Consider the following 21,664-nt stretch of genomic DNA (forward strand, 5'->3'; position numbering starts at 1 on the left):
TCTCATCCGTTTGTAAACTGAAACTGTGAGACAGCAATAGAAAGTTTCAGAAGTTTATATATATTGTATATTTACAGATGAGTGAAATGATAAACCGTATGTTCTTCAGCACATTTGATCTGATGGATGTTCTTCTGTGTTTTTCTCTTCTATGTGCTGCTGTTATAAATGAAGAGAGAATAAAACCAGTAATGTTGGGAGGTTTTGTTACTCTAAAGACTGATGTTACTGAAATACAGACTGATGATGTGATTCAGTGGAGATTTGGAGATGAAGAAACTCTCATAGCTGAAATGACTGTAGGGACTAAACCCTCATATGACTCGACTGATGAGAGATTCACTGACAGACTGACGATGAACCCAAAGACTGGAGATCTCACCATCACAAACATCACATCTGAACTCTCTGGAGTTTATAAAGCTCAGATCATCAGCAGTAGAGGAACAACATACAGAACATACAGGGTTGTCGTCTCTGGTGAGTGGATTTGTTTCAGTGATTTATATCTGACATGATGATGAGAGATGATGTAATGACCAGATGTTTCCATTTAAAACAAAATGTGTTTGTATCATATTTCAGTTTATTCCTGTTCAGACTTTAAAATATTTTGCTAAAATCATGTTGACATTGTCCAGATTAAGATATTTTCAACCACATTCAATATTTGATGATAGAATCTGTTGTTTCTCTTAATAAAAATACCAATAATAATATATCTATATCCTGTCAACATGTTGAAAGAGGTCTTTGTGGCCGTTTAAACACATGCGTGCTGTAAACTGTGTGACAAATAACTTTATGTATTGAGGAGTGTAACACGCATACAGTTATGGGAAGTTCGAGTCATTTTCGTGATTCGGATGTTTGAATCTCGTTCAGTTAAATTAATGTTGCATGTTGATAGCCAAATTACCTCATAAAATTTGTTTATGTTTTGATCAGATTTATAAGAAATATGCTCTTTCCCCGCCTGCTTTTTTTTTTTTTTTGCCAGCCGCCGGCAGCGTTTTTTTTACATTTTCACCAAACTGTAATGGCTCACAATACATTTTCTGTAACGAATATATGGACGACAAACAATATGTACAATGAAAGAACAGCTGCTTGTAAACAAAAGTAACAGTATTCTTCTTTCTTCATTTATTCTTTTTTTATGACTCAGATGTGGGAAGTTTTCCTCAAAAATGCATAACTTTGATTAAACAGCCGAGATCATTTTTTTTTGTCAAAGATTCAGTTAAGGCTGGGCTGTCCAGACGAAGGGCTCCGCTTGAGTGTTTGTAAACAGCGGGTCGTTATTGATGAATTTAAAGTCCGGTTTCCGATATGCCACTTTAGAACCTATATCCAGGTTTGTCTGTCGTAGTCAATAAGGCAGACAGCATCCAGTACAAACAATACAAGAAAAGTCGACAAAAAGCTTGGTTCAGAGCTCGCCACGCAGCAGCTATACTCTGTGCCATCTTGTATCACCTGATAGCATGAGACTGCGGAGGAAGTTTGACATGAACCACCACATCCTCACACGGTTCTACACTAGCAGTATTGAGAGCATCCTAACTGGCTGCATCACTGCCTGGTACAGCTTTAGCACCGCTCTCAACCGCAAAGCCCTGCAGAGAGTAGTACGAGCTGCCAAGCACATCGTCAAGATTGTGCAAGACCTCTACAACAGAGGATTTGTGAAAAAAGCAAGGAGGATCATCAGAGACTCCAGACACCCTAGACACAGCCCACTCACACTGCTTCCATCAGGGAAGTGATAATGCACCCTAAAAACTCGCACCAGCAGACTACTCGACAGCTTCTTTCCACGAGCTGTCAGATTCTTCAACACTTTTTCACATCTGTCAATAAGCACTGCACTTTACCCCATAACACATTTATAACCCATCTCATATTATATTTAAACTGGACTACCAATAACTGACAGCACATTCTGTTATTCTGCTACCTCACCTGCGTTATTCACACATTATATTGCTACTATGTAGTTACATGTATAGAGAGTTCTGTAAACTTTAGACATTTCCTCTACATACAACAAATGACAATGTCAGAACTGTGTTTTTGTACAGATGTTTATTTTATTTAATGTCCTGTAATTGTTAGAACTGCTATATTGGCTGGAATTGCAGATAAACTTTTCACCTACTGTTGCACTTGTGCATATGGTAGTGACAATAAAAGTGATTTGATTTTGATTTGAAAGATTCCGCCCAGATTACACTCAGAACAATGATTAAAAACCGAAAAGATAAACGTTCTAGGTTCAGAGATTCTGTACTTTTCCACAAGGTGTGTAACAGTGCCACCTGCTGTACAACACTACAAACACCGATTGCTCTAAAAACTCGTCTTTGGCGGGGAACGTTTTTTTTTAATATCGAGATTACTCCTCTATGGCGGAGAAAGAGTTAGGGACAAGTTATAAGAAACATTTATTTAATTATTTCCCGACAGCCATGATCTCTGCAATCTGTACAAGAAACAAAAATGAGTATAGCTCAACTCTAGAGACTTAATGCTCGAGTCATTCCATATTTTGCCCATATAGGCTGCATCTACAGAAACATCAATTATTAGTTCACCTACCGAGTCCACAGGTCCGAGTCGTTCGTATTTCACTTGTTTCCTGACTTTCCTTAGAAATATTCATATACACTGAACAAAATTATATACGCAACACTTTTGTTTTTGCCCCCATTTTTCATGAGCTGAATTCAAAGATCGAAGACTTTTTCTACTTGCACAAAAGGCCTATTTCTCTCATATTGTTCACAAATCTGTCTAAATCTGTATTAGTGAGCACTTCTCCTTTGCTGAGATAATCCACCTCACAGGTATGGCATATCAAGATGCTGATAGGACCGCATGATTATTGCACAGGTCTGCCTTAGGCTTGACACAATAAAAGGCCACTCTAATATGTGCAGTTTTACTGTATTTGATGGGTCCGGGTGGGTTCGAAAACCAGTCAGTTTCTGTTGTGACCACCATTTGCCTCACACAGTGCAACACATCTCCATCACATGGAGTTGATCAGGTTGTTGATTGTTGATTGTGGCCTGTGGAATGTTGGTCCACTTCTCTTCAATGGCTGTGCGAAGATGCTGGGTGTTGGCAGGAACTGGAACATGCTGTCGTATACGCCGATCCAGAGCATCCCAAACATGCTCAATGTTTGACATGCCCGGTGAGTATGCTGGCCATGCAAGAACCGGGAGATTTTCAGCTTCCAGGACTTGTGTACAGATTCTTGCAACATAGGGCCGTGCATTATCATGCTGCAACATGAGGTGATGGTTGTGGATGAATGGCACGACAAGGGGCCTCAGGATCTCGTCACAGTATCTCTGTGCATAACATACGCTCCTGCCCATACCATAACCCCACCGCTACCATGGGCCACTCAATCCACAACGTTGACATCAGCAAACCGCTCACCCACACAACGCCATTCAAACAGTCTGCCATCTGCCCTGTACAGTGAAAACCGGGATTCTTCCGTGAAGAGAACACCTCTCCAAAGTGCCAGACGCCATTGAATGGGAGCATTTGCCCACTGAAGTCCATTACGACATTCCTACAGTCAGCATGCCAATTGCACGCTCTCTCAAAACTTGCAATATCTGTGGCATTGTGCTGTGTGATAAAACTGCACATTTTAGAGTGGCCTTTTATTGTGGCCAGCCTAAAGCACACCTGTGCAATAATCACGTTCAGTCAGCATCTTGATATGTGAGGTTGATAGATTGTCTCGGCAAAGGAGAGAAGTGCTCACTAACACAGATTTAGACAGATTTGTGAACAATATTTGAGAGAAATAGGCCTTTTGTGTATGTAGAAAAAGTCTTCGATCTTTGAGTTCAGCTCATGAAAAATGGGGACAAAAACAAAAGAGTTGCGTTTATTATTTTGTTCAGTGTTGTTAGTTTTTAACTTCTGCTTTTTTTTGCATTTCAATAGTAGTATGTATTTAAAATTCATGAACAATTATGAGTCACTCAGGTATGAAATAAAGATTTACAGGTTGTTTTTAACTAAAAAGTCTCCTGCAGTTAGCCAGTTATAATAATAGGCTACTGATATCATTTAAATGTGCAATAATTTATTAAGTCAACACAAAATGAATGATACATTCTCTGAGACTCGTTACTCCCGAGTCATGTTAAAGATTCTGTATTTGTGAAGTGCGGTTGTCGTTGTGCTTGTTTTTGTGTGATGTTATGGTCCATTGCTTTTTTCCTTAGTTTTAGTCTATTTTGCGAATGAAACTTGTCTGGCTGCATTGAGTCCATATCACTAGATTCGGACTTTTGGACATCAAGTCTTGTTATTTAAACATGTCATCCGTCTGTTCTGCATGTCTAAGGGAATGAACAGCACAACTCTGAGACTTTATTTCTGAATGTTTTATTGCACCTATTACATAAGCGTCTTCTGACGACTTGCCAAAATAAAAGTCTGATTAACTACAGTAGTTTTATGTGGACAAATATATTATTATTATATTTAATGGTAAACATTAAAAAACAGAACTTAAAAAACGCAAACTAATTTAGATAAAGATGCATCATGCATAAGCTGAAGTGAGTTGTTTACCTTTGAAATTATTCTTTCTATTTTTATTCATGTTCCTTATTTATATATTTGTATTGTATTGAATTTTGAATATTATATTTCAATGGAATCTACTTAATGAGTTTAGTTTTCACTGATATTCATGTTTGCAATTTCAGCAATAAACGTGTTAATTTTTCTAAAAAGGAAACAAATTAGTTGCTCATTTTAAGAGACCTGTCTTGTTTTCTTTTGTATAGTATTGCTCTTTAATAAAGAAAAGGTACTTGTTATCCGAATACTCGATTAATTGATGGAATAATTCTTAGAATACTCAATTACTAAAATAATCGACAGCTACAGCCCTTAAACAAACGTTTTGTTATGTTATTTTTCTTGAGTTTCTGTTGTTGTTTTATTGATTTCTCACGAGTCGGTAAACTATGAGACCGTTTTAGAAAGTTTCTCTCTTGTGTGTCAGAAGTTTATATATATTATATATTTACTGATGAGTGAAATCATAAACCGTATGTTCTGCAGCACATTTGATCTGATGGATGTTCTTCTGTGTTTTTCTCTTCTATGTGCTGCTGTTATAAATGAAGAGAGAATAAAATCAGTAGAGTTGGGAGGTTTTGTTACTCTAAACACGGCTGCTTCTGGAATACAGACTGATGATGTGATTCAGTGGAGATTTGGAGATGAAGAAACTCTCATAGCTGAAATGACTAGAGGCACTGAACCCTCATATGACTCGACTGATGAGAGACTGAAGATGAACCCTTGGACTGGAGATCTCACCATCACAAACATCACATCTGAACTCACTGGAGTTTATAGAGCTCAGATCATCAGCAGGAGAGGAACAGAATACAGAACGTACAGAATTGTCATCTCTGGTGAGTGGATTTGTTTCAGTGATTTATATCTGACATGATGTTGAGAGATGATGTAATGACCAGAAGAGTTTTACACTAGACACTCTTAACATTTAACTTTAGTTTCTTGTCAGAATCCATTGACTTTACACATACAGTGTAACCATTTACTATATATGTGTTCATCATATCTTGGTTTATTCCTGTTCAAATTTTAAATTCTTTGGCTAAAATCATGTTGTCAATGTCTGGATTAAGATGTTTTCAGCCACAGGAAATATATGATGATAGAATCTATTTAAATCTGTTGTTTCTATTAATAATAATATTTACAATCTATATCATGTAAACATGTTGAAAAAGAGAGCTAAAGTATAAGACTATTACAAACACACACATATATTATCTGCTTATCATTACTGCCAAAATGACAGAAAATGGAGCTCTTATTTTACACCAACACGAGTAGACAAGCACAGGGGTTCCCAAACTTTTCAACCCGTGACCCCCAAAATAACTTCTGCTCTTATGCAAAAATAAACTGCATTATATTAATCTGCCATACTGGAACTTCAACCAGGACTGGGGTCTATGGCCATATGGAATGAAAAATAGATTTTTTGGGCAGCAATAACACAAGATAGGTTTGGTGCACACATGAATAAAAGAATGCCCCATATCCACAGTTAAATATGTCACCAAGTCTTCATTGTTGTGAACCTATTTTTATACCAGAGGTTGTGGCGTTTTGTTCAGATACGTTTTATATCAAATTCCACCAAGTAAAAGAATCAAAACCTTACTTGCTCTGCTAGAAATATTCTAATGGGTCGTGGTTACATCGTCCACCAGCACATTGGTTCAAAATAAACATCAACATCAATAAAAAGGTTCAATGAACACAAAATCAAGATCCGGCCATAGCCATCCCAGTTCCATCATGAAGTGTTGGAATTTTGTAGATTTTTTTAATAAAAGATCAAAAGGAGAAAGATTGCATATTTATTTTTACAGCCTTCTTTGCTCATATTTACCAAGGGTGTCAATAATGGTGAGAAGGACTGTATTATCACATTAACTCATGTTTTCTGTGTGTTTCAGTGATCACTGACAGAGGAGAATCTGTCACTCTAAACACTGAGAGTGAAATACAGAGAGACAGTGAGATCAAGTGGATCTCTGAAGATAAAACGTTTCTGGTCACTGGAAAGAATGGAGACGACAGAGAGACCAAATATACAGATGATGTCATATTCAGAGACAGACTGAAGATGAATCATCAGACTGGAGATCTCACCATCACACACATCACACAGAGAGATGATGGACTCTACACATTACAGCAGATCAACAGTGATGGAAAGATCTCATGCAGAATATTCAGTGTTTGGGTCAAAGGTGAGTAACTCAAGATATGAATTATTATATCAGATACAATCATTCATAAACTGATTTATTTCAGAGCAGCTTTAAACTTATGTGTGATGTTAGAAAACCATTTGATCTTCAGCTGACTGAAGAAATGAAAAACATGTGTAAAAAACACTTGTGTTAGATTTGTGTGTGTGATTGTTAACAGTGGATCGAACAAGCAGAAATCAGATGAGATTCTGTACAGCTTTGAGTTTCTGACCGACACAAAATCTCTTTTGTCAAAAAAGTCCTGAAGCTTAACATGTAGATACAGTTGTGTTCAAAATTATTCAACCCCCACTGAAATTGATTGTTTTGGTCGGTTTGACATTGATTATGATCATTCAGTCATCCTGCTTACAATTAAATCAAAGAGGCATGTGTAGGTCAGACAAATATAACATAACATTTATAATGAAATAACCACAAATGTCTTTTCTGAGCTCACATCATTATCAGTTTTATTCAACCCCCAAGTGACATTCAATCTTAGTACAACATCCTTTTACAGTTATAACAGCTTTTAAACGTGAAGCATAGCTTGACACAAGTGTCTTGCAGCGATCTACGGGTATCTTCGCCCATTCATCATGGGCAATAGCCTCCAGTTCAGTCACATTCTTAGGCTTGCGCACTGCAACTGCTTTCTTTAAGTCCCACCGGAGGTTCTCAATCGGATTTAAGTCTGGTCACTGCGATGGCCACTTCAAAATGTTCCAGCCTTTAATCTGCAACCATGCTCTAGTGGACTTGGAGGTATGGTTGGGATCATTGTCCTGTTGAAAGGTCCAACGTCTTCCAAGCCTCAGGTTTGTGACGGACTGCATCACATTGTCATCCAATATCTCCTGGTACTGAAGAGAATTCATGGTACCTTGCACACGCTGAAGCTTCCCAGTACCTGCAGAAGCAAAACAGCCCCAAAGCATGATTGACCCCCAGCCATGCTTCACAGTAGGCAAGGTGTTCTTTTCTTGTTCTTCCTCCTCCAAACATAGCGTTGATCCATGGGCCCAAACAGTTCTAATTTTGTTTCATCAGTCCACAGAACACTATCCCAAAACTTCTGTGGTTTGTCCACATGACTTTTGGCATACTGCAGTCGACTCTTCTTATTCTTTTGGGACAGCAAGGGGGTGCGCCTGGGAGTTCTGGCATGGAGGCCTTCATTACGCAGGGTGCGCCGTATTTTCTGAGCAGAAACTTCAGTACCCACATCTGACAAATCTTTTCTCAGTTCCTCAGCAGTCACACGGGGACTTTTCTCCACTCTACGCTTCAGGTAGCGCACAGCAGTCGAAGTCAGCATCTTCTTTCTGCAACGACCAGGTAGCGTTTCAACAGGACCCTTTGCCTTGAATTTGCGAATGATGCTTCCTATGGTGTCTCTTGGTATGTTTAACATCTTTGCAATCTTCTTATAGCCATTGCCCTTCCTGTGAAGAGTAATCACCTGTTCTCTTGTCTTCCTGGACCATTCTCTTGACCTCACCATGTTTGTAACCACACCAGTAAATGTCTAGATGGAGCTGAGTATCACAGTCATTTTAAAGCTGCCTAATTGGTGCTTATTAGGCTTTATTGCTGCTCCCTGATATCCACAGGTGTTTTCAATACCTGATTGAAAACACTTCATTGAACCTCTGTTCTTCAGAGTGGTAGTCTTTAAGGGGTTGAATAATTATGTCAATGAAGAATTCACAAAAGAAATATTTACTACTGTATTACAAAATTAATTGATGTCATTTTAGTTGCATATGGTTCTTTAAGAAGTCCTTGTAGGATTTCATTCTGAATACAATTACAAATGTACACTAAATTCCCTAAAACCATTTACAGCATTGGGGGTTGAATAATTTTGAACACAACTGTATGATCTGTATATATTATCTTTTTCAAATGAATCATTACTTTGTTCACATTGCTTTTATAAAAGTTTATAAAAGATTAACGTGTAGTGTAAGGATCTTATGATGTTATTTCTAGAGTTTATGATGATGGGTTATTGATTTCTCATGAGTCCGTAAACTGTGAGACAGTAATAGAAAGTTTCTCTCATGTGTGTCAGAATTTTATATAAATTGTATATTTCCAGATGAGTGAAATCATAAACCGTTTGTTCTCCAGCACAACTGATCTGATGGATGTTCTTCTGTGTTTTTCTCTTCTATGTGCTGCTGTAAAAAAATGAAGAGAACGTCAGATCAGTAATGTTGGGAGATTCTGTTGCTCTAGAGACTGATGTTACTGAAATACAGACTGATGATGTGATTCAGTGGAGATTTGGAGATGAAGAAACTGTCATAGCTGAAATGACTGGAGACACTGAACCCTCATATGACTCGACTGATGAGAGATTCAGAAACAGACTGAAGCTGGACCAAGAGACTGGAGATCTCACCATCACAAACATCACATCTGAACTCTCTGGAGTTTATAGAGCAAAGATCATCAGCAGTAGAGGAACAGAATACAGAACATTCAGGGTTAACATCTCTGGTGAGTGGATTTGTTTTAGTGATTTATATCTGACATGATGATGAGAGCTGATGAAATGACCAGAAGTTTCCATTTCAAACAAAATGTGTTTATATCATATTTTGGTTTATTCCCGTTGAGACTTTAAATTCTTTGGCTAAAATCAGGTTGACATTGTCCAGATTAAGATATTTTCAGCCGCATTCAATATTTGATGATATAATCTCTTTAAATCTATTGTTCCCATTAATAATAATAATGTACTCTGCTACTAACGTAACCTCGGTTCCCTGAGATACTGGAAAGAGTAATGCCTAGTAGTACGCTATGGGGTTATACTCTTTTTTTTTTTTTCCTCCGATGACTGAAGCTTTTAATTATGCAGTGAATACTGCACGGCCATTGGTTAGTGCAAAGTAAAACATTGAACCAATGGAAGCGAGACAGACCTATGGCGATGTAGCCCGCCAAACTGGGCAGGGCTTATGGCTATAAAAGCAGACACATCGCTGCTGTGTCCTCAGGTTACTTTGACTGAAGTGACGACCAGCTGCATTTTGTAAGCACAGCTAGGAGCATAGTACTCTTTCGATAGTTCCCTATCGATACTTCACTCGTACTCGTACACTATGGGGAACAAATATAATCCTGCTGTGCTACAAGAGGAACAACACCGCCAGTTTACCCCCGGAACCAGAGCTCGGGTGCTAAGTTTGGAGGAGTGGAGCCCTGCGGTAGAGGCCAAGCTAAGAGATGGTCTTCCTCCTTTCGCTCTGTGAGCGTCAGCTATAAGTGGCACTTGAGCACCACGAGACTGGCCACGGATCTCCCTATCGCATTGGCTGGTTGCCCTCCGCAGCTCTCTGAAGGACGCGGGGTCTATCCCAGTCTCGTCCATTCCCTGGAGGAGTTTTGCCTGGTATACCTGGAGCACCGCCATGGAGTCCAGCGAGGGCTGAAGTCGCCTTACACGGCTTAGATGGGCATTCCATCCAACAGCCGTGGGCTGACACAGATGTGCGGCCACAGACTCATCAAGGGTAGAGTAGGCGAAGCACGACTTGAATGTCCAAATTTAAAGGGCCGCTAATCCAGGTGTTTTCTGCAATGTAAAAATACCCACTGGTATCCCCAGAATGTGTCTGTAAAGTTTCAGCTCAATATACACCACATGTCTTTCATTATAATATGTTCGACATGGCCATTTGTGGCTGCAGTGGAAAACAAGCTGTTTTTCGCAGGTTAATTACTCCGGCCTGATAATGGCTGACAGGGTGTCTCTGGCAAAAGGTGTAACTAAGGTGGAGTCCGTGAGTGGTCATGGGCGGAGTAAATCAATTTGACACATTGATAGGGGATCCCTACAACCTGTTTTGTGTCACTGTTGTGGTTTAAAGGAGATAAGAAAAAGAAGAATAGATGAATTTGTATATTTACAGGGTGTTTCTACACACACGCTGGAGACTAAATTTCTGGTAGATAAACATTTAAAAGTGCATTTTCTGGGATAGCAGCCCTTTAGCTATAACTTAGTCCTGCCTTAAAACAATCCCTGTACAAGAAACCGCGCCCATATTAGATTAATAGATGAATAAATTTATTTGTTTACCTGTACACTCAATCTAATTAAAATTTGTCTGATATCAACATCTACTTAAATCTGAGATTTTACACCAGGAAAATTTGAATAGCCGCAATAAAAATGGTCATTCTTGTATAATAATTCACTTCATTTTATATCAGTATTATCTATAAATTACCAATAATCTGAAAGAAACACAAAGTGTGATGATATAAAATCAAGTGATTTTTGAGCTGAGTGAAGATATGACTGTTCACACTAACACATGTTCATGTTTCATTTGCGTGTGTGATTCTTAACTCTTTCCACACCCGCCTTTTAAAAAAAGTTGCCAGTCTACGTCAGTGTTTTTTTAACATTTTCACCAAACTTTAATGGTTATTTTTTATCACTCTGTAGGTGTGGGTAGGTTTCTTTAAAAAATGATCACTTCGACAAATAATGTTTATTATCTCAGCTGTTTAATCAAAGATTCCGCTCAGATTAAACTCAGAACAATCATTAAAAGCAGATAAGAAATATACATACTAGGTTCTGGGATTCTGTACTTTTTCCCCAAAGGTGTTCAACAGTATAAACACTGATTGCCGTAATAACTCGTCTTTGGCGGGGAACCATTTTTTAAAATGTTTTTTTTTTTAAATCATTGAAAAATATTTTTTTCAAATCATAAACCGTATGTTCTCCAGTACATCTGATCTGATGGATGTTCTTCTGTGTTTATCTCTTCTATGTGCTGCTGTTATAAAAGAGGAGAGGATAAAAACAGTAATGTTGGGAGGTTTTGTTACTCTAAAGACTGATGTTACTGAAATACAGACTGATGATGTGATTCAGTGGAGATTTGGAGATGAAGAAACTCTCATAGCTGAAATGAATGGAGGGACTAAGCACTCATTTTACTCGACTGATGAGAGATTCACAGACAGACTGAAGATGAAGCCAAAGACTGGAGATCTCACCATCACAAACATCACATCTGAACTCTCTGGAGTTTACAGAGTTCAGATCCGCAGCAGGGGAAGAGAGACGATATACAAGGTTGTCATCTCTGGTGAGTGGATTTGTGTTAGTGATTTATATCTGACATGATGATGAGAGATGATGTAATGACCAGAAGAGTTTTACACTAAACAATTTTAACATTTAACTTAAGTTTCATGTCAGAATCCATTGACTTTACACATAAATCTGAATCAGAAAGAGCTTTATTGCCAGGTATGCTTGGGACACAAAAGGAATTTGTATTAGTGCAAATGGTATAGAGTTACCATTTACAATAAATATGTTAATCATACATTGATTTATTCCAGTTCAAATTTTATATTATTTGGCTAAAATCATGTTGTTAATGTCTGGATTGTATGGTAGCCGCTAGATGTCACTGTGCTGCAATGGAAGAAAACGCATGCAAACAGAAAAAAACACTATGCGAACCTCATAAGTATACCTCACACAAGAGCATAAAACAATAAACAAGCACAGTTCATCGCACCTTTAATAATTTCATAGTACATTGGTGTTCTTATAGATAATGTATTATGTTAACGAATTCTGTGGCTCACCAATGATGTGAGCAGAGCATAACTGGATCCAATTCATCTGAATGAATAAAGATAGGTAGATAGCTACAAATGATTAATTTATGTGTATTATTAATAATTAAAGATGAAACAATTAAAGTCATGCACACCCCTATAATATACACATAACACGCATCGATATAATCATAACTTTTGTTAATACTTGTATTTATTTAACTGCTGTGGCTTTGACTATTAATATATGTGAATCTCTGTAACTCTCTAAAAATATGAAAATACATTTTAATTAGGTCAACCATCTGAAGATGTGTCGAGTGGGTTTCGTCTCGTGCGGGTTTTTTTTCACATATGTGCAGCCATATTAATTTCTTAGTTAAACCTAAAATAATAAAATAGAATGTCTGCCTCTTACAAACAGGGGCTTGTTGACCATTTTGGGGGTACTAACCAAAGTCAAGACCTGAGGCCCCGACACGTTGCCTAACTTTTTTGTTTGAATTGCACAGCAGTATTGAGTATATGGAATTAATGAGACATATATACATACAAATATAAACTGGAATTATTTAACGTTGAACCACAATTTCTCGGTTTTGGTATAAAAAGTGTCCTTAGTTTTATTCAGAATAATACAGAATGCTTTTAGCCACAGTATACAAAAAGAAAAAGGTGCAAGATTGTTCTTTTTATTCTTCTTTTCATAACATTGCTTTGCTATATTTGCAAAATTTGTATTATGTTTCTTTTCTTTTCTTTAGTTTTTGAGCACCGCTTCGAGAAGTGCCCTTCATTGGTTATATCTAAGTGTTTAAATCAAGCGTCAAATGATTTTACCGCTTCTAGGGGGCCCCCAAGCTTGCAGAGCCCTACCCATTTGCGGGGTGGTTAACAACGCTACTGCTTACAACTTTAATATTAGTTTGTATGATAATAGTTAAATTAATTAATTCTCCTATCCATATGTAACGTCTTTTGATTCCATTATAAAATAAATATCTCAAAAATTATATATAATCAGTGAAGACATTCATCATCTCAAATGTAAAACGATAACAATGCTACAAAAAGTACAGATTTAGTTCATAGTAGTTCATTAAAAATCATTTAAAATTGTAAACTAATCTGTGACTATATGTAAACTCGTCCGTTGTTTATCTGACTCGTGATGCTGCGCTGTTGGGTGGTATTCCCTCTCCACTTCTAGCAAGTAGATGTAAATGTTCCCTTATTCCTTAACAGTTCACATTCCCCTTCGAACTGAACATGTTTTCTCACTTCGGATTGTAATCTCACTGAAATGACACGCGTCCCAGCCATGGGACATCAGATTTGGAGTCCACTGGAAACGCTTCCGTTGTGGTCTGTCACACTTGCAGCACATTTCTGTATTGGTTTGCATTGCGAGTATTTGCAGTGCATCTGTCACCAAACAAATGAAAATGCTTTCTGAATGTTCTTGTGTTTTTTTCTATTTGCATGATTTTTTTTGTATTGCAACGCTGTGACACCTAGCGACTTTCATAGGATTAAAATGTTTTCAGCCGCATTAAATATTTGAAGATAGAATCTCTTTAAATTTGTTGTTTCAATTAATAATATTAACAATCTTTATCCAGTTGTAATAAGGTTCAATAAAAGGAAGGAAGGAGGTGGGAACCGGTGAACATTTAGACCCATTTAATCAAAATAAATAAACAAAAACATGGAAGTTAAATGCCGGCAGCCAACCGTAACAAAACATACAAACGTAAAACATATGTCAGGTCCCTGTCCTCTCTCGTCAGAAAGTCCCGTCGCTCGTCCTCTTATGCTCCCGATTTCGTCCGTGAGATATGCAGGACCGGTGTGCGCACAGCTGATTCCAGCTATCAATCACACCACCGGCCCTGCCACACGGCTCTCGTCACGCCTTCCTCACCACACCAGTAAACACGTTGAAAGAGAGAGCTACAGTGTTAGACTATTTCAAACACAATTGACAGAAAATGGATCTCTTATATTTCCCCAATATGACACGAGTAGTCGAGTACACTGTTGATGTGGATCAGTAAAAGAACAGCAGCAGCTTTATACTGCAGGTACAGACTGGTGTGAGTCAAAGACTGGATTTGATGTGAGACCAGTGTCAAACACCTTCATGATCACTGGTGTTACTGGTGTTTAGTGTGGGATGATGACTGATGTCATTGAGAGGGTTTTACACTCACAGAGTAAATACACAAGAGTGAATGAGGAGAGACCACATGATCATTGTCGAGTGAACCGTCTCTTAAAGGAAACAAAATAACATTCATGAGCTCTTTAAACACAAGATCTCACATCACAGCTGTTTGTGTTTCTGACAATATATTATCACATTGACTCATGTGTTCTGTGTGTTTCAGTGATCACATACACAGGAGAATCTGTCACTCTAAACACTGAGAGTGAAATACAGAGAGACAGTGAGATCAAGTGGATCTCTGAAGATGAAACCATTCTAGTAACTGGAAAGAATGGAGACGACAGAGAGACCAAATATACTGATCATATAAGATTCAAAGACAGACTGAAGATGAACTCTGAGACTGGAGATCTCACCATCACAGACATCATACAGACAAATGATGGACTTTACACATTACAGCAGATCAACGGTGATGGAAAGATCTCATGCAAAATATTCAGTGTTTGGGTCTACGGTGAGTAACTCAAGATTTCTGATATAATAATTCACTTCATCTTGACCCATGAAATGATAACATTAACTTGGATTTTGAGTTTGTCCTTTGTTTCTCTCGTGCAGAACTTACAATGTACATGTTTGGTCTTTTTTTGTATTTTAAATTTATGTGAGAGTATTTGTGCACTTTTGTTTGTGTGTGTGTTTGCGTGCGTGGTCAAAACATACAATTGACAATTACTATCCAATATTGTTAACATCGACAAAAGTAAAAGTTCCACCGTTTTAACATCAGCTTTAGATAGTAAGCATTAAATTATAACATGAAAATATAGTAATGCCTATAATGCTAATATCACATATTTGCATGAAATATTACATATTTGCATTAAGCATGATCACATACGTGCTACAATCAACAACACATACTTCTAGAGCAGTCTCTGTTTCACAAACGCATATTTAACCTTGTTTACCCGCAAAAGAGCAAGATATATTGCATGAATATTTTAAAAAGCAATATAAACCCGTAAATGTCTACAAAAAACATAAAAACACAAGTGTATTACATTATCCTCTTAAACAGCGATCTACAAAGCCACATATCAGAAACTATTAATACACTTAAACAACGTACGAACTACTCACCACACTGCAAATATGTAGTTTTAACTTATTTTTCATTTTTTTCAAATTCCAGTTTGAAACTGAGACAACATGGCTTTTCCCTCTTAATGAGTTGTGTCCACCAATGGCGTTTACGCCTGCGGAAAGCATTGTTTTTAAACGGTAACTCCTTACTTTTAAAAAAGCCACCAGTTTACGTTTTTTTCTCGCTCAGCGCTGGTTCTATGCGTTTTTCCCACGATCAGCGCCAGTGTTCGACCAGGTCCCCAGAGTTGAAAATTGCTCAACTTTGAGCAGAACGCTGTGCCTGCTGCTGTTACACTGTGTTGTGTTGTTTTGTTATGTTGATTTTTGTAGTAAATGCATAATTCTCTCCATTAGTTGATAAAGTGACTTTAGTCTGATATTCACACTGTTCATAAATCAAGTCTTGTTTATTACTGTAGTGCTTCACAATAAACGGCTTCATTTCAATGTGTGATGATATAAAATCAAGTGATTTAAGAGCTGAATGAAGACATGACTGTTCACACTAACACATGTTCATATGTTTCATTTGTGTGTGATTCTTAACAGGCCGTCGTCCATATCAGATCAAGCCGAACTCAGGTGAGATTCTGTACAGATGTGAATTTCTGCCACATTCTGTCTCACAAAATCTATTTGAATTGGGTTTGTTTTCTATTCAAAGCATAAACTAAACAGCTAAACAGCTTTCCTGTAGCTCAGTGATAAGAGCATTGCGTTAACAACGCAAGATTGTGGGTTTAATCCCAGGGGATTGCACATACCCATGTATAAATGTTTAGGATAATGCAATGCAAGTCTTTTTGGATAAAAGCGTCTGGCAAATATGTAAATGTAAACTGTATGTTCTCCAGCACATTTGATCTGATGGATGTTCTTCTGTGTTTTTCTCTTCTATGTGCTGCTGTTATAAAAGAGGAGAGAATAAAATCAGTGAAGTCTGAAGGTTCTGTTACTTTAAAGACTGATGTTACTGAAATACAGAGAGGTGATGTGATTCAGTGGAGATTTGGAGATGAAGAAACTCTCATAGCTGAAATGACTGGAAGGACTGAACCCTCATATGACTCGACTGATGAGAGATTCAGTGACAGACTTATGCTGGACCAAGAGACTGGAGATCTCACCATCACAAACATCACATCTGAACTCTCTGGAGTTTATAAAGCAAAGATCATCAGCAGCAGTAGAGACACAGAATACAGAACATACAGGGTTGTCATCCGTGGTGAGTGGATTTGTTTCAGTGTTTTATATCTGACATGATGATGAGAGATGATGCAATGACCAGAATGTAGTTTAACATGAAACTTAACCTAAATGTTAAGACATTGTTCAATGTCAGAATCCATTGTGATTTACACATAAAGAGTCTCAATTTACTATAAATGTGTTCATCATATTTTGATTTATTTCTTGTCATACTTTAAATTCTTTGGCTAAAATCATGTTGTTAATGTCTGGATTAATATGTTTTCAGCCGCATTAAATATTTAATGATAAAATCTCTTTAAATCTTTCTATTAATAATAACAATCTATATCATGTTAACATGTTGAAAGAGAGAGCTACAGTACAAACACACACATATATTGTCTGCTTATCATTACTGGCAAAATGACAGAAAATTAAGCTCTTATAAAGAGGATAAATGAGTATCGAACACGTCAACATGTATATTTCTCAAGGTGCTGTTGATATAAAATGTTCACCAGATGTCATTAACATCCCAAGTAATCCATACATACAAAGAAAACAAAACAAATAAGTTCACAAATAATGTTATGTGTAATAAAATGGAATGACATAGGGGAAAAGTATTGAACACACTTACTGAAATGTATTTAATACTTTGTACAAAAGCCTTTGTTGGTAATGAGAGCTTCAAGACGCCTCTTATATGGAGAAATGAGTCGCATGCATTGCTCAGGTGTGATTTTGGCCCATTCTTCCACACACCACACAAATAATCTTCAAATCTTGAATGTGCCTCTTCTATGAACTCTGATCTTTAGTTCTTTACATAGATTTTATATTGGTTTCAAGTCAGGTGATTGGCTGGGCCATTCTCACAGCTTTATTCTCTTTCTCTGAAACCAATTGAGAGTTTTCTTGGTTGTGTGTTTGGATCATCGTCTTGCTGAAATGTCCACCCTCATTTAATCTTCATCATTCTGGCAGGATTGCTTTCAAATTACTGATAGATTTAAGATGTTGTCCTGGCTTTACATGCCTTTTTGCACCTCACGTTCTTTATGTGTCCAATACTTTTTCCCTGTCTCGTTCCTTTTTATTATACATAACTTAAATTGTGAACGTATTTATTTTGTTTTCTTTGTATGTATTGATTATTTGGGTTGTTACAGACACCTTCAGAAATATGGTTTACTGAGAAAAATGGTGACGTGTTCAATACTTATTTTACCCACTGTATTTCCCCAATATGACACGAGTAGTCGAGCACACTGTTGATGTGGATCAGTAAAAGAACAGCAGCAGCTTTATACTGCAGGTACAGACTGGTGTGAGTCAAAGACTGGATTTGATGTGAGACCAGTGTCAAACACCTTCATGATCACTGGTGTTACTGGTGTTTAGTGTGGATGATGACTGATGTCATTGAGAGGTTTTAACATACACAGAGTAAATACACAAGAGTGAATGAGGAGAGACCACATGATCATTGTTGAGTGAACCGTCTCTTAAAGGAAACAAAATAACATTCATGAGCTCTTTAAACACAAGATCTCACATCACAGCTGTGTGTGTTTCTGACAATATATTATCACATTGACTCTTGTTTTCTGTGTTTTTCAGTGATCGCATACAAGAGAGAATCTGTCACTCTAAAGACTGAGAGTGAAATACAGAGAGACAGTGAGATCAAGTGGATCTCTGAAGATGAAAACATTCTGGTAACTGGAAAGAATGGAGACGACAAAGAGACCAAATATAAAGATAATAAGAGATACAAAGACAGACTGAAGATGAATCATCACACTGGAGATCTCACCATCACAGATATCAGACAGACAGACATGGGCCTTTACAAATTACAGCTGATCAACAGTCATGGAAAGACCTCATACAGAATATTCAGTGTTTGGGTCTACGGTGAGTCACTCGAGATTTCTGATATAATAATTCACTTCATCTTATATCAGTATTATCTATAAACTACCAATAATCTGAAAGAAACACAAAGTGTGATGATATAAAATCAAGTGATTTAAGAGCTGACTGAAGATATGATTGTTCACACTAACACATGTTCATATGTTTCATTTGTGTGTGTGATTCTTAACAGACTGTCGTCCTCTAAATCAGATGAAGTTGGACTCAGGTGGGATTCTGGACAGATGTGAATTTCTGCCACATCCAGGTAGATTTTTATTGGGTTTGTTTGCTTTTCAAAACTTCTCTTAAAAGTGACATATGGCAGTTGATTTGGGATTTTTGCGGATTCTAAATTTGTTGAAAGAGAGACGGATGCCGTGAGCTCCACTGCTTTACTCCTACTGGTAGTTGCTCGCGAGGGTCAATCATTATTTTCAAAAAGTTGAAATTTTCTCAACTTTTATCGCTTCACTTCAGGCTGGACACGCCCACTTTCTGTTGCCAACAGTCACTGTCACTCTTGTTAACGGAAGTCGCCAGCTCTCCATTGAAATTGATGAGATTGTGTCGCTCTGCAGCTGCATGTTTGAATGGGGCTTGAATGGGGCTTTACGCGTGTCAAACGCCCGAAACGCACATTTTGCGCCACGCTAATCTTGCCGCAGGATGTCTATCGCATCTTTGCATTGATTTAACTTGCAAGTCGCTCGCACTTAATGCTTCATTCGCATCTGGTGGGAACGCAGCATTAGACTGAAGCATTTGTTAAAAAAAAATAGTGCAATAAAAAAAATTTATGACTTAGTTATTTAGATGGTTAATTTTATCCAGTGAAAGCTAACGTGTTATATTTATTTTAGTATACTTTCAAACACATTTATATTTAGCTCTCTGAATCTGTTTTAACTGCAGACATCTTTTTCATGAATGAATGAATGTTCATTTGTGCACTTCAGTGGAGTGAACGACAATTTTTGAAAGAATGTAGAGATATAATTTACATCAACGTAGAGAATAAATCAATGTATAACTCTATTGCTGATGCTTTGTTTAAATGATTCACTAAATATTATTCTATGCCAAATTGTCGACTTTTCATCTCTTTTCTGGCAGATTCACCAGGAATTGAAGAAAATGAATCAACAATAGTTCTGATGCCTTTACTGAATGAAGCAGAAGATAGATTTTGATCAGATGATAGATGCTCAACATCACATCATCAACATCTACAGTTTTAAAACTTCATGATCCGTCCTCTTTTAAAGATCATCTTCATGTGTGCTGTTGAGCTCAAATGATAAAAACTTTTAAAGCTTAAGTTACATGTTTTGTAATATACAGTGAAACAAACTTTAATGTATTTGTCGTAGACACTGATCAGTATTCAGAATCCCTTTATATTTTTATATTTTGTATCTGTTACTCGTTGCATATTTTATTATCAGTTTGACTCTCATGTGTTTGATATTGTGTGATTGTAGACAGTATTGATTTAATATCTGATGATGAAGATGATATATTATATATACATGAAGAACATCTTCAGATTTTCTCTAACCGTCTCTAATCTGATTTTATACACATTTATATAACAGCTAACACCAAAAACAAGTTCATGTTGATGACAATCTGTGTTTATCATTGTGAGGAAGATTCTAGGAAATACACGTGAGAAACGGTCTTGAACGTTCAGCGTTAGATTGTGATGTCTGTTCTGTTTTTATTGTTGAAGATTATTTTAGTGTTTCATGTACAGTATTATTTGCCACATTATGTGCCTATATATTATTTTTTGTAACGCAAATATTTTGCTTCTCTGAACAGATCTGAATATGAAAGTATAAATGTAAATTCAGATTCCGATATAATAACTTCCTGAAGCACTTGACTGAATAACACCTGCCTGTTACCTTTTTATTATAAAAAATTTAATCTTTTAATACATATCTGTTAATATGTTCTGCTTTGGATGAATCTCATTTTTATTTTACTTCAGATGTCATACATGAACATGTAACAGTATTGATAAGTGTTTGTGCCTGATCATTTCTGTCCATTGATAGATACATTGATTATTTTGAACTGCCGGTTTTTACCGTTAACTCATCCTAGTGTGTTCAACTTTGACATGTTTGATTGAATATACAATATGTGCCATTTTCATTTTTAATAAATCAATAAAAGTTCAATTCAAATGTGTATTAGCTTCATACATTTCAGCTTTCAAAATAATTCATTTCAGTATTATGAATATTGAGTATTGTAAACTGAAATCTATAACTTACAGTGATAAACACACATTTTTCATTGCTTATGGTCGTGACTACTTTAATGCTCTCAATGTCATGATTACATTATAAGACTTGTCACATATTCTTGTTATTTGAACAATCATGTTGTCTTATTCTTTTCCTCTTTTGTACGCACATGTCTGTTACATGATTAAATATGTATACAATAAGTTTTAGGTTTGTTTCTGTTTTGCCTGTAGTTATTTTATGTCGTGTTTTGGACAGTGTTAAACAATATTTTTAAACATGTTAAGTGTATTATTGAGGCTCATGCTGCAAGAAAGTAAAAATCAGTCTGACACATATCTTAACTAGTACATCACAATATATTGTGTTTCTGTATTACATTAGTTTAAATGTATAACATGTTGCGTCATCAGGGGGGCGCTCTGAAAAAAGTCCATACATGAACATACATCACTACCATTGTTTTGTATCAAAATGCACACAAGTAATGCTTTTTGGTATAAGGCCTC

General features: G+C 36.8%; 1 protein-coding gene across 1 annotated transcript in view; it reads left to right on the forward strand.

The window, feature by feature from the left end:
* LOC130429861 (uncharacterized) overlaps positions 1–21,092 on the forward strand; it is a 38,428-nt gene extending 17,336 nt beyond the window's left edge. The window contains exons 13-23 of the mRNA XM_056758686.1: positions 175–480; positions 5,175–5,468; positions 6,549–6,845; positions 9,054–9,359; positions 11,672–11,974; positions 14,849–15,145; positions 16,330–16,362; positions 16,697–17,008; positions 18,598–18,894; positions 19,088–19,162; positions 20,011–21,092. Of these exons, the coding sequence (XP_056614664.1) occupies positions 175–480; positions 5,175–5,468; positions 6,549–6,845; positions 9,054–9,359; positions 11,672–11,974; positions 14,849–15,145; positions 16,330–16,362; positions 16,697–17,008; positions 18,598–18,894; positions 19,088–19,162; positions 20,011–20,087 (2,597 nt within the window). The 3' untranslated portion in view covers positions 20,088–21,092. The remainder of the gene's footprint in view (positions 1–174; positions 481–5,174; positions 5,469–6,548; positions 6,846–9,053; positions 9,360–11,671; positions 11,975–14,848; positions 15,146–16,329; positions 16,363–16,696; positions 17,009–18,597; positions 18,895–19,087; positions 19,163–20,010) is intronic.
* The last annotated feature ends 572 nt before the right edge of the window (positions 21,093–21,664 follow it).

Source organism: Triplophysa dalaica, chromosome 10 (assembly GCF_015846415.1).
Source record: "Triplophysa dalaica isolate WHDGS20190420 chromosome 10, ASM1584641v1, whole genome shotgun sequence".
In the NCBI taxonomy this organism is placed as follows: domain Eukaryota; kingdom Metazoa; phylum Chordata; class Actinopteri; order Cypriniformes; family Nemacheilidae; genus Triplophysa; species Triplophysa dalaica.